This window comes from Bufo bufo (assembly GCF_905171765.1).
Source record: "Bufo bufo chromosome 6 unlocalized genomic scaffold, aBufBuf1.1 SUPER_6_unloc_2, whole genome shotgun sequence".
NCBI lineage: Eukaryota > Metazoa > Chordata > Amphibia > Anura > Bufonidae > Bufo > Bufo bufo.
The window spans coordinates 66,024-80,309 of NW_024400001.1; the positions used below are offsets into that span (position 1 = coordinate 66,024).

Below are 14,286 nucleotides of genomic sequence, written 5' to 3' on the forward strand. Positions count from 1 at the left end.
TACTAGCGGCCATCTAGCAGCCCATGTCCTCAGCTCTATACCCAAAATACAGGTGACAGGTTCCCTTTAAATTTAAAGTAAGCGGTCTAAACTGTTAATTTATGTGCAAGTGCTTAAATAAACTAATGTAGTAAATTATTTCCGTAAAACGGAAGCTTATTTAGGTTCTAACAGTCCCTCCTCTACCATTCATATATTCATCTGTCCTGCCTTCTAGCTGATATAGGTTAATACGATCATTTGAATTGGTTCTCTGCATACAGGGCAAGGCTTGTTCCTCTTCTGAAGCTTTTTCGCACATGTATAACATGCCATGAGATGCCCTGTTCTGCCATGGACAATGCATCCATTCTTCAGCCTAGTCTGGCAGATTACGCAAGGTCCAACACTAGAAAGTGGAAGGCTCCCTTCTAGACTTTCCTGGTGAGCTTGGTCACTATCTCTGTACTCCTCCTGACTACCAGATGTGGAGGGCTGAGAAAAGCTCTGGATTCCCTCATCATCTTTTCTAGCGAGAACTGAATCTTGTATATCTGTCAGTTTAGGCTTTTTGCCATCTAGGACATCAATGCCTTCATCTTCCATCTCTTTTCTTTTCAAGGGGCAATTCTTCTTTTCACTTTGGTCTGGGAGACAGTCTTTACGACGAGACCTACATCTTTCACAATATCTTGGATTCATCTCACCACACTGTGAACACTTCCAGTAATCCTGTAATGAGATTTCCAAAAACATTAAAGGGGTTTTCAGACCTTTTTATACTGATGACTAGGGATGAGCGAATCGACTTCAGATGAAACATCCAAAGTCTATTCACATAAAAAGGAGACTTTTGTATTACTTACCAGTAAAGTCTCTTTCTCGCTCTTCCTTGGGGGACACAGGAAACCATGGGTATAGCTCTGCTCCCTAGGAGGCGTGACACTAAGTGAAAGCTGTAAGCCCCTCCTCCATCAGCTATACCCTTCAGCCTGGAGAGAGAAACTGCCAGTTGCGTGTCCAAGTAGTGAAAGATAACCACCAACCGGAAAAAAGAACTGTCAAGCCCCAACGGGGCAACCAAGCCGGAACCACAACTGTAAACCCAAATGAAGGGCGGGTGCTGTGTCCCCCAAGGAAGAGCGAGAAAGAGACTTTACTGGTAAGTAATACAAAAGTCTCCTTTTCTCGCCCATATTCCTTGGGGGACACAGGAAACCATGGGACGTTCCAGAGCAGTCCCAGAAGGGAGGGACCAGAACAAACTAGACCAACACCAGAGGCATCAATCAACTGCCGCCTGCAACACCAGACGGCCTAAAGCAGCGTCAGCCGACGCATGAGTATGCACCCTGTAGAACTTGGTGAAGGTGTGCAAGGAGGACCAAGTGGCCGCCTTGCAAATCTGCTCCGTAGAAGCCCGATTCCTCTGAGCCCAGGAAGCCCCGACCGCTCTAGTGGAGTGAGCGGTAACACCAAGGGGCGGAACCTTGCCCTTGGCGAGATAAGCCTCAGTAACAGCCATCTTGACAAAACGGGCGATAGCAACTTTGGACGCCGCCATCCCTCTGTGCGACCCCTGCGGAACCACAAAGAGCGAGTCAGTACGCCTGAAAGGGCTGGTTACCTCCAGGTAAACCTTGAGCGCCCTGACAACGTCCAGGCGATGAAGCTTCCTCTCCCGAGGGTGGAAAGGGGAAGGACACAAAGAGGGGAGAACGATGTCCTCGTTCAGATGAAAGGCGGAGACCACCTTAGGAAGGAAGGAAGGGACCGGACGAAGAACCACCTTGTCCTGGTGGAACACTAGGAAAGGTTCCAGACAGGAGAGTGCAGCCAATTCGGACACCCTCCGAAGAGAGGTGACGGCTACAAGGAAAATAACCTTGCAGGACAGAAGTCGCAAGGAAACCGTCCGCAGAGGCTCGAAAGGAGAAGCCTGGAGCGCTGAGAGAACCAGGTTCAGGTCCCAGGGCGGTACCGGAGGGCGGTACGGGGGAACCGCGTGAGCCACGCCCTGAAGGAAGGTCTTGACAGGACCAAGGGGGGCCAGTGGGCGCTGAAACAAAATGGACAGCGCAGACACCTGACCCTTCAAAGAACTAAGACCCAGGACCTTGGGCAAGTCCGCTCTGCAGGAAGGACAAAACGGTGGGGAGAGAAAAGCGGAGCGGAGGAATCCCCAGATCGGCACAGAACCCCAATAGGTCCTCCAGGTCCTATAATAGATCCTAGAAGAGGACGGCTTACGGGCGCGGATCATGGTGCGGACGACGTCCGCAGAAAAACCCCTACGTGTCAGGACGGTGGTCTCAACAACCACGCGGGTGGAAGATCGGTCCCTGAGAGAGAAGATCTTCCCTGGCGGGCAGCGGCCAGGGCGCGTCTGCCAGGAGCAGCATGAGGTCGGCATACCAAGACCGGCGGGGCCAGTCCGGAGCGACCAGAATCACCGAGACGCCTTCCGCCGCGATCTTCCGAAGGACCTTGGGCAGGAGTGGGATGGGAGGGAATATGTATGGACGCGCGAAGCCTCGCCAAGGAAGAACGAGGGCGTCGGCTCCGCAAGCTCCCGGATCCCTGGCCCTGGACAGATAGGCGGGGACCTTGTGATTGAACTTGGAGGCCATGAGGTCCACGTCCGGTATGCCCCAACGAAGGCAAATGGCCTCGAACACCTCCGGGTGAAGAGACCACTCGCCGGGGTCGACGGTGGTGCGACTGAGGAAGTCCGCCGCCCAATTGTCCACCCCTGGAATAAAAATTGCAGATAGAGCCGGGACGTGGGCTTCCGCCCAACGGAGAATGCGGGTGACCTCCCGCATCGCTGCAGCGCTGCGAGTGCCCCCCTGGTGGTTTATGTACGCCACGGCCGTGGCGTTGTCCGATTGCACACGAACTGGATGACCCTTCAGCAGATGAGTCCAGTGTCGCAGAGACAGAAGGGCCGCTCTCAGCTCCAGGACATTGATCGAGAGTTTGGACTCCGATGGAGACCAAATGCCCTGGACGGATCGGGGAGGAAACACGCCTCCCCAGCCCAAGAGACTGGCATCGGTTGTAACCACCAACCAGTTGAGCGGCAGAAAGGACCTGCCCAGAAGAGGGGACTGTAACCACCAGCGGAGAGATGACCGCACCGGAGGCGATAGATGGAAGGGATGATCCAGAGACTCCGGCGATTTGTCCCAGGAGGAGAGGATCGCCCGTTGGAGAGGGCGGGAGTGAAACTGCGCAAATGGGATCGCCTCGAAGCAGGCAACCATCTGTCCCAAGACCCGCATGCAGAAGCGGAAGGACGGTCGACGGTGGAGAAGGAGACCCCGAATCGCCCGACGGAGGGTCAGTCGTTTTTCCGAGGGAAGACGTACCTCCGCCGCTCCCGTGTCTAAAAGCATTCCCAGGAAGACCAGTTGTCTGGAGGGGGGAAGGGAGGACTTGGGGAAGTTGATGACCCAACCGAACCTCGCCAGGGTCTCTAGAGTGAGATCCACGCTGGCAACCGCTTGAGAAAGGGACGGAGCTTTGATGAGGATATCGTCCAAGTACGGTAGCAGAAAACCACCCCTGGAGCGGAGTAAGGCCAAAACCGGGGCCAGGACCTTGGTGAACACCCGGGGGGCTGTTGCCAGCCCAAAGGGAAGGGCGACAAATTGGAAGTGAAGGTTCCCCACGGCGAATCGGAGGAAGCGATGGTGACACCGGGCTACCGGAACATGGAGGTAGGCATCCTGTATATCGATGGAAGACATGAAATCTCCCCGCTCCAGGGAAGCCACCGCGGAACGGAGGGACTCCATCCGAAACCGTCGAAGGAGGAGAAAACGGTTGAGCCTTTTGAGGTCCAAAATGGGCCGCACCGAACCTCCCTTCTTGGGAACTACAAAGAGGTTCGAATAGAACCCTTGGAACCTTTCCTCTAGAGGAACGGGGGTAATCACCCCCCTGTCCAGTAAGGCTTGAACAGCCGCGGAGAGCGCAGCCGCGCTTTTCGGGTCCCGCGGCGGGCGGGAGCGAAAGAACCGATCTGGAGGGAAGGACGCGAATTCGATTTTGTATCCGGAAGACACAATTTCGAGAGCCCAGGCGTCGGAGACGTGAGCCATCCAGACGTCCCTGAAAAGGAGGAGCCGGCCCCCCACCCGGGTGGGTGGGGGCGCACCTTCAGGCAGAGGACTGTTTTGCTGCGGGTGTGCGGGCAGCCTGCGGCCTGCGCCAGGAGGGCTGCGCCCGAAAAAACGGCTTCCTACGCTTATCCTGGGGAGGGGCCGAAGCGGCAGCTGCGGGGGGAGCCCCAGAGGTCCTGCGGGAGGACCGAAAACGAGACGCACCAAAGCGTCCGCGGGGGGCGCCCCTGGCTTGGGGTTGAGGAAGATGGGTGCTTTTACCACCCGTGGCCTCCGAAATAAGCTCGTCTAGGCGGACCCCGAAAAGGCGGGAACCCGCAAAAGGTAGCCCCGCCAAGGAACGTTTGGAGGCAGCGTCCGCTTTCCAAACCTTCAGCCAGAGTTCCCTCCTGACGGAAACTGCCAGGGCGGAGGAGCGTGCTATAAGGGCTCCCGCATCAAGGGAGGCCTCACAAACAAAATTCCCGGCCCGAATAATAAGCTGGGCCAAGGAACGTAGGTCCTGGATGGGGACGTCCGAGTCCAACTCCTGTTCCAGCTGCACACCCCAAGCAGAGATTGCTTTACCTGCCCAGGCAGAGGCAAAAACCGGTCTGAGGGCAGAACCGGAGGCAGCAAAAATGCCCTTGGAAAGGGTCTCCATGCTACGGTCCTCCGCTGACTGAAGAGAGGACCCGTCGGGAACAGGGATGGCCGTGTTCTTAGACAGACGGGCCACAGGGGGGTCCACCTTGGGTGGGGACGACCAGGTGGCCACGACATCGGCTGGAAAAGGATAGCAAATATCCAGCTTCTTGGGGTTGACAAAACGGGCGTCCGGGCGAGCCCAAGCCTTAGACACCACGGAGGAGAAATCAGAGTGGATTGGAAAGACTTTTGAGGCCTGCCTGGGTCTGATAAAGGAGACGCTAGCTGCGTCAGAGCTAGGGGGGTCATCTTGCACCTTAAAGGTGTCACGAATATCAGAGATGAGTTGACCCATCGCTGAGGCTAGCTTGGACGGCAGGGCCGAGTCCATTTCCAAATCCGAAGCCGCCAATTCACCTTCAGAGGGCGAATCCTTTGGAGAGAAGAGGCCCGTCTGAGTGCGCACGCGTGGCGGGGAGAGGGAGGCATCCGAGGAGGAGGCTCGCTCTACTCTAAAACGCTTCTGAGAGTGCCTAGCTCGGGAAGGGTCACTAAGAGAGGGTGAACACGCCGCAGCGGCGGAAGCGGTGGACCCGGAGGGCGCGACAGTAAGAGTGGCGTCCTGCGGGGTAGGCGGCCTGTCTATTAGGCGGCCCACGACATGGGTGAGGCTTTCCACGGCCTGGGACAGGGATCTAGCCCAGTCAGGCGGGTCAGAGGAAACAGGGAGCGACACAGCGGGCGACTGAGGCTGCGGTGGAGCTCGGCATGCAGGACAGTGCGGATCAGACTGCCCCCGGGGAAAGGGTTCCCTACAAGCGGTACAGGCATGGTACCAAGGCTTGGCGGCTGCAGAAGGGTCTGACATGGTGGAAAAAAAGTTGCACTTAAAGTGGGAGACCCCAGGGAAAAAACGGAACGGGGATTACACCCAAGCAGCAGTACTGGTGGCACGGAGGGGGTTAACAGTCCTACCAGACCCGCGGACAGTGCAAGCGGCAGCAGCAAGGGCAGCAGACTGAAGGAGGCTGTGGAGGAGTGGCAGCAGGCACGGAGATGAAGAGCTTCAGGATCGGACGGCAGAGAGGATTCCACGCAGCACTAGAGATGTGGAGCCCGACGAAACAGGAAGTAGCGGAGCGCATGTAGGAAGCTCCGCCCCCCACTGCCGCGCTGAAGGAGAAGGCAGAGCCGCGCGCGCGGCAAAATGATTTGACCCCGAGGAAGATGAAGTGCCGGCCAAGATAAAATGGCGCCGTTCGCGCCAAGTAAGCGGCCCCCGCCGCGCCTGAATGTGGCAGACGGCCTCCTGCCCACAGCCGTCCCCCTGATGCCCTGCTGCTAGAGAAGACCGAAGTCCCCCCCAAATGATGCCCGGTAAAGTTGCCGGTCCAGTTATGCCCATGTGGAAAAAAAACGATGATGGAAAAACGCTTGCCTTCAAGCGTAGACGTAGCAGCGGTGGGAGGGAGGGAAGGGGAGGCTGGAGCAGCCACTCTCACCATCCGCTGTCTTCACCCTCAATCCATCCAGCAGGGTCGCCCCTTCAGCTACTGGCACCGCAGTGGCAGGAAGCCGGGGGAGGGACTTGGCGTGCGGGCGACCCTTGAGCTGGCGGGACGCAGGGGAGCGAGGCTGCCCTGGTCCACCTTGTCTTCTGTGGGGGAGGCGGCAGTGCGGCATTACCGGCACTGGCGCAACTCAACCCCGGGAGAAACAGAGGGGTCTAGTGCGCCTCTGTTGTCCCTGCAAGTAGAAAAAAACCAAATTAAAAACAACAAATAACGCAAAAAATAAAAAAAATTTAGAAAAGCAAACCTGCCTAAGCAGGGGGTGTCTTGCCTCCTTGGACACTAAGCAAAAACTGGCAGTCTCTCTCTCCAGGCTGAAGGGTATAGCTGATGGAGGAGGGGCTTACAGCTTTCACTTAGTGTCACGCCTCCTAGGGAGCAGAGCTATACCCATGGTTTCCTGTGTCCCCCAAGGAATATGGGCGAGAAACTTCATTTCAATACTGTACGCAGCAAGAGCAATAACTTCATAAATTGACTTCTACTGTAAAAAAACAACTTCCCGAACTCAGGTTCTGTTCCAAGGTACCACTTGTGGGATGGAGGTCCTATCAGTGACTGACACCCTTCCCTCTATGATGAGGAGGTCCTATCAGTGACTGACACCCTTCCCTCTATGATGAGGAGGTCCTATCAGTGACTGACATCCTTCCCTCTATGAGGAGGAGGTCCTATCAGTGACTGACAGCCTTCCCTCTATGAGGAGGAGGTCCTATCAGTGACTGACAGCCTTCCCTCTATGAGGAGGAGGTCCTATCAGTGACTGACAGCCTTCCCTCTATGAGGAGGAGGTTCCATCAGTGACTGACACCCTTTCCTCTATGAGGAGGAGGTCCTATCAGTGACTGACATCCTTCCCTCTATGAGGAGGAGGTCCTATCAGTGACTGACATCCTTCCCTCTATGAGGAGGAGGTCCTATCAGTGACTGACACCCTTCCCTCTATGAGGAGGAGGTCCTATCAGTGACTGACAGCCTTCCCTCTATGAGGAGGAGGTTCCATCAGTGACTGACAGCCTTCCCTCTATGAGGAGGAGGTCCTATCAGTGACTGACAGCCTTCCCTCTATGAGGAGGTCCTATCAGTGACTGACACCCTTCCCTCTATGAGGAGGAGGTCATATCAGTGACTGACACCCTTCTCTCTATGAGGAGGAGGTCCTATCAGTGACTGACAGCCTTCCATCTATGAGGAGGTCCTATCAGTGACTGACACCCTTCCCTCTATGAGGAGGAGGTCCTATCAGTGACTGACAGCCTTCCCTCTATGAGGAGGAGGTCCTATCAGTAAATTACAGCCTTCCCTCTATGAGGAGGAGGTCCTATCAGTGACTGACAGCCTTCCCTCTATGAGGAGGAGGTCCTATCAGTGACTGACACCCTTCCCTCTATGAGGAGGAGGTCATATCAGTGACTGACACCCTTCCCTCTATGAGGAGGAGGTCATATCAGTGACTGACACCCTTCTCTCTATGAGGAGGAGGTCCTATCAGTGACTGACAGCCTTCCATCTATGAGGAGGTCCTATCAGTGACTGACACCCTTCCCTCTATGAGGAGGAGGTCCTATCAGTGACTGACAGCCTTCCCTCTATGAGGAGGAGGTCATATCAGTAAATTACAGCCTTCCCTCTATGAGGAGGAGGTCCTATCAGTGACTGACAGCCTTCCCTCCATGAGGAGGAGGTCCTATCAGTGACTGACAGCCTTCCCTCTATGAGGAGGAGGTCCTATCAGTGACTGACAGCCTTCCCTCTATGAGAAGGAGGTCCTATCAGTGACTGACAGCCTTCCCACTATGAGGAGGAGGTCCTATCAGTGACTGACAGTCTTCCCTCTATGAGGAGGAGGTCCTATCAGTGACTGACAGCCTTCCATCTATGAGGAGGTCCTATCAGTGACTGACATCCTTCCCTCTATGAGGAGGAGGTCATATCAGTGACTGACACCCTTCCCTCTATGAGGAGGAGGTCCTATCAGTGACTGACACCCTTCCCTCTATGAGGAGGAGGTCCTATCAGTGACTGACACCCTTCCCACTATGAGGTGGAGGTCCTATCAGTGACTGACACCCTTCCCACTATGAGGAGGAGGTCCTATCAGTGACTGACACCCTTCCCTCTATGAGGAGGAGGTCCTATCAGTGACTGACACCCTTCCCTCTATGAGGAGGAGGTCCTATCAGTGACTGACACCCTTTCCTCTATGAGGAGGAGGTCCTATCAGTGACTGACACCCTTCCCTCTATGAGGAGGAGGTCCTATCAGTGACTGACACCCTTCCCTCTATGAGGAGGAGGTCCTATCAGTGACTGACACCCTTCCCTCTATGAGGAGGAGGTCCTATCAGTGACTGACAGCCTTCCCTCTATTACTGTGTATACAGAGCTGTCCGCCACTGATAGGACCGCCTCCTGTCAATCACTGATAGGACCGCCTCCTGTCAATCACTGATAGGACCGCCTCCTGTCAATCACTGATAGGACCGCCTCCTGTCAATCACTGATAGGACCGCCTCCTGTCAATCACTGATAGGACCGCCTCCTTGACTTCAAAGCCCAGAAGGAGCAGGAATTTAAATGTATATAATACAAGTTTGATTGAATATTTTACCATAAAAATAAATATCAACCTGCTCAGCATATCCTGCTCTATAACATTCTGCCTGCACATTAATTAGCATTTTCATTTAACCCTGTAGGCTACTGGGGGCTGATGAGAGGCATGGGGCTCTTATCTGAGGTCTCACAAAAGTTATGGTTCTCAAAATGCAGTGATGAAAAAAAAAACCAATAGCTGCACCCTTAACCCCTTAAGGACTTAGGACGTACCGGTACGTCCTAACTTTAAATCGCGATTGCGGTGCGGCGGGGGTTAATCCGAACAGGATGTCCGCTGAAATCATTCAGTGGGCATTCTGTCACAATGCCCGCCCGGCGATCGCAGCAAACCGCAGGTCAATTCAGACCTGCGGTTTGCTGCGTTTCCAGTCTATTCGGGTCTCCGGTGACCTGATGAACCGGAAAAAGACTGATCGGTGGTGTGATTACAGTCCGTGCATTTGGGAGCGGCGGTGCTGGCCGTGGTGCTGAATGCTGCTGTCCAGGGTGCCGATTGGTGCAGGGAGAGAGGCGCGAGGTTCAAACTTCCAGCGCTCCTCTCTCCCCTCCTGTTCAGCACCTGCACCATGCAGCACCGTCCTCACCAGGCTCCTGCCATCCCCTCATCGGCACCCATCACCCTCCTGCACCCATCACCCTCCAGGTAGGTTAGGGTCAGTGACGGAGAGGCACCGTTAGGAAGGGATAGAAGGGAAAAGTTAGTTAGGAAAAAACAAAACAAAAAAAACTTATCTAAATTTACTAATTTACTGTTTTCCAGCTTTGAGACCCTAGACCCCCCCCCCCCACTTTGTTAACCCTTTAGGTGTTCCACAAAACTAAATAGCGATTGTAGAAACAATTTTAGAATTAACATTTTTTGTTACCTTGCCTCAAAAAAGTGTAATATAGAGCAACCAAAAATCATATTTACCCTAAAATAGTCCCAAAACAACAACCACCGTATCCCGTAGTTTCCTAGATGGGGGTCACTTTTATGGAGTTTCTACTCTAGGGGGGCATCAGGGGGCTCATGGTGTAAATAAACCAGTCCAGCAAAATCTGCCTTCCAAAACCCATATGGCGTTCCCCTTCTTCTATGTCCTGCCGTTTGGCCAAATAGTAGTTTACGACCACATATGGGGTGTTTCTGAAAACTACAGAATCAGGGCAACCCATATTGAGCTTTGTTTGGCTGTTAACCCATTTTTTCCAGTAATAAAGTAAGGGTTAAAATGGAAAGTTTTCAAAAAAATAGAAATTCCAAAATTGTTTCTCCATCTGCCATTAAAGGGAACCTGTCACCTGTATTTTGTGTATAGAGCTGAGGACATGGGCTGCTAGATGGCCGCTAGCACATCCGCAATACCCAGTCCCCATAGCTCTGTGTGCTTTTATTGTGTATAAAAACTGATTTGATACATATGCAAATTAACCAGAGATGAGTCAGAGCTTGAAAATATGACTCTTCTCTGGTCACACAAGTAAGATATGACTCTTTTATGTTAATTTGCATATGTATCAAATCGTTTTTTTTACTTAATAAAAGCACACAGAGCTATGGGGACTGGGTATTGCGGATGTGCTAGCGGCCATCTAGCAACCCATGTCCTCAGCTCTATACCCAAAATCCCGGTAACAGGTTCCCTTTAACCACTTCAGCCCCCAGTGCTTAAACACCCTGAAAGACCAGGCCACTTTTTACACTTCTGACCTACACTACTTTCACCGTTTATTGCTCGGTCATGCAACTTACCACCCAAATGAATTTTACCTCCTTTTCTTCTCACTAATAGAGCTTTCATTTGGTGGTATTTCTTTGCTGCTGACATTTTTACTTTTTTTGTTATTAATCGAAATTTAACGATTTTTTTGCAAAAAAATGACATTTTTTCACTTTCAGTTGTCAAATTTTGCAAAAAAAAACTACATCCATATATAAATTTTGCTCTAAATTTATTGTTCTACATGTCTTTGATAAAAAAAAATGTTTGGGTAAAAAAAAAATGGTTTGGGTAAAAGTTATAGCGTTTACAAACTATGGTACAAAAATGTGAATTTCCGCTTTTTGAAGCAGCTCTGACTTTCTGAGCACCTGTCATGTTTCCTGAGGTTCTACAATGGCCAGACAGTACAAACACCCCACAAATGACCCCATTTCGGAAAGTAGACACCCTAAGGTATTCACTGATGGGCATAGTGAGTTCATAGAACTTTTTATTTTTTTTTCACAAGTTAGCGGAAAATGATGATTTTTTTCTTACAAAGTCTCATATTCCACTACTTTGTGACAAAAAATAAAAGCTTCCATGAACTCACTATGCCCATCAGCGAATACCTTGGGGTCTCTTCTTTCCAAAATGGGGTCACTTGTGGGGTAGTTATACTGCCCTGGCATTCTAGGGGCCCAAATGTGTGGTAAGGAGTTTGAAATCAAATTCTGTAAAAAATGACCTGTGAAATACGAAAGGTGCTCTTTGGAATATGGGCCCCTTTGCCCACCTAGGCTGCAAAAAAGTGTCACACATCTGGTATCCCCGTACTCAGGAGAAGTTGGGGAATGTGTTTTGGGTGTCTTTTTACATATACCCATGCTGGGTGAGAGAAATATCTTGGTCAAATGCCAACTTTGTATAAAAAAATTGGAAAAGTTGTCTTTTGCCAAGATATTTCTCTCACCCAGCATGGGTATATGTAAAATGACACCCCAAAACACATTCCCCAACTTCTCCTGAGTACGGGGATACCAGATGTGTGACACTTTTTTGCAGCCTAGGTGGGCAAAGGGGCCCATATTCCAAAGAGCACCTTTCGGATTTCACAGGTCATTTTTTACAGAATTTGATTTCAAACTCCTTACCACACATTTGGGCCCCTAGAATGCCAGGGCAGTATAACTACCCCACAAGTGACCCCATTTTGGAAAGAAGAGACCCCAAGGTATTCGCTGATGGGCATAGTGAGTTCATGGAAGTTTTTATTTTTTGTCACAAGTTAGTGGAATATGAGACTTTGTATGAAAAAAAAAAAAAAAAAAAAAATCATCATTTTCCACTAACTTGTGACAAAAAATAAAAAATTCTAGGGACTCGCCATGCCCCTCACGGAATACCTTGGGGTGTCTTCTTTCCAAAATGGGGTCACTTGTGGGGTAGTTATACTGCCCTGGCATTTTCCAGGGGCCCTAATGTCTGGTAAGTAGGTAAATGACCTGTGAAATCCGAAAGGTGCTCTTTGGAATGTGGGCCCCTTTGCCCACCTAGGCTGCAAAAAAGTGTCACACATCTGGTATCTCCGTATTCAGGAGAAGTTGGGGAATGTGTTTTGGCGTGTCATTTTACATATACCCATGCTGGGTGAGAGAAATATCTTGGCAAAAGACAACTTTTCCCATTTTTTTTATACTAAGTTGGCATTTGACCAAGATATTTCTCTCACCCAGCATGGGTATATGTAAAATGACACCCCAAAACATATTCCCCAACTTCTGCTGAATACGGAGATACCACGTGTGACACTTTTTTGCAGCCTAGGTGGGCAAAGGGGCCCAAATTCCTTTTAGGAGGGCATTTTTAGACATTTGGATACCAGACTTCTTCTCACGCTTTGGGGCCCCTAAAATGCCAGGGCAGTATAAATACCCCACATGTGACCCCATTTTGGAAAGAAGACACCCCAAGGTATTCAATGAGGGTCATGGCGAGTTCATTGAAAAAAAAATTTTTTGGCACAAGTTAGCAGAAATTGATTTTTTTGATTTTGTTCTCACAAAGTCTCCCTTTCCGCTAACTTGGGACAAAAATTTCAATCTTTCATGGACTCAATATGCCCCTCAGTGAATACCTTGGGGTGTCTACTTTCCAAAATGGTGTTATTTGTGGGGTGTTTGTACTGCCCTGGCATTTGAGGGTCTCCACAATCATTACATGTATGCCCAGCATTAGGAGTTTCTGCTATTCTCCTTATATTGAGCATACGGGTAATGAGATTTTTTTTTTTTCCGTTCAGCCGCTGGACAGATGAAAAAATCTCTGCCAAAAAAAGAAAAAGGAGGGGAAAGGCGTCTGCCAGGACATAGGAGCTCCGCCCAACATCCATACCCACTTAGCCCGTATGCCCTGGCAAACCAGATTTCTCCATTCACATCAATCGATGTGGATGAATAAATCATTGCCGGGATTTTTTTTTTATATATACAAAGTGTTTGCCAAAGTATATGAACACCGCCACCTCCTCAGCTCATATGCCTCGGCAAACGTATCTTTTACTGCAGAGGAGAAATCTCGTCTTGCAGCGCCGCATACACCGACTTGCGTGTAATCTGACAGCAGCGCAATGCTTCTGTCCGAATGCACATCAGTGCTGCAGCTAGTCGATCGGTTGGTCCACCTAGAAGGTCAAAAAAACAAAACAAAAAAGAAAAAACCAGGCCGCAAAGCAATAACTTTATTAACTGTTGAACAGAACATAGAAACTTTTTTTAAACTTTTTTAACTGAACGTTTAACTTTTTTACTTACCGGTATTTTTTTTTTTGTTTAGTTTTTTTTTACCTTTATAGAACAAACCTCTCCTTCCCCATGGGACAATGTGCAAAGCGCAAATCGCCCAAAGATGTGGCGAAGTACGTTATGCACTTTATCCCAGGTGAAAGGAGAGGTTTGCAGCAGCTGTGAGTGAATGGGCCCTAATAGCCCTGTGTGCCTGTCCTGTGAGATGCAATCCCTATGCTAGGTGTACCTGTGTGTGGTACTTCCGGAAACACTCTCCATAGCATAGGGCAGGGTGGTCAGCACAGTCAGGACAGAAATAGCGGGTGTCACGCCTTATTCCACTCCTGCTACAGACACGACATCTTTTTCGGGGTGACGGTTGGGTTGAGGTACCAGGAACGACACTGGGGAAATGTCGCTCGTGTAGACGGCTAACTACACTGGTGGATGGGGCCACGGAACCTCCTGGGTAAAGGAGGTTCTCGATGATCTCTTCCTGGAATTTGAGGAAGGATCGTGTTCTCCCAGCCTTACTGTAGAGAACAAAACTATTGTACAGCGCCAATTGAATCAAATATACAGACACCTTCTTATACCAGCGTCTGGTTCTGCGGGAAACTAAATACGGAGACAACATCTGGTCATTGAAGTCCACCCCTCCCATGAGCAAATTATAGTCGTGGACACAGAGGGGCTTTTCAATGACACGGGTTGCTCGCTCAATTTGTATTGTCGTGTCTGCGTGAATGGAGGAGAGCATGTAAACGTCACGCTTGTCTCTCCATTTCACCGCAAGCAGTTCTTCGTTACACAAGGCAGCCCTCTGCCCCCTTGCAAGACGGGTGGTTACAAGCCTTTGGGGGAAGCCCACGCGACTAGTTCGCGCGGTGCCA

The 14,286-nt window shown here is 50.9% G+C and overlaps 1 protein-coding gene across 1 annotated transcript in view; it reads right to left on the minus strand.

The window, feature by feature from the left end:
* Positions 1 to 213: 213 nt before the first annotated feature.
* Positions 214 to 14,286, minus strand: part of LOC120982885 (E3 ubiquitin-protein ligase Mdm2-like) — a 110,675-nt gene continuing 96,602 nt past the window's right edge. The window contains exon 9 of the mRNA XM_040413053.1: positions 214 to 711. Coding sequence (XP_040268987.1) covers positions 214 to 711 — 498 coding nt within the window. The remainder of the gene's footprint in view (positions 712 to 14,286) is intronic.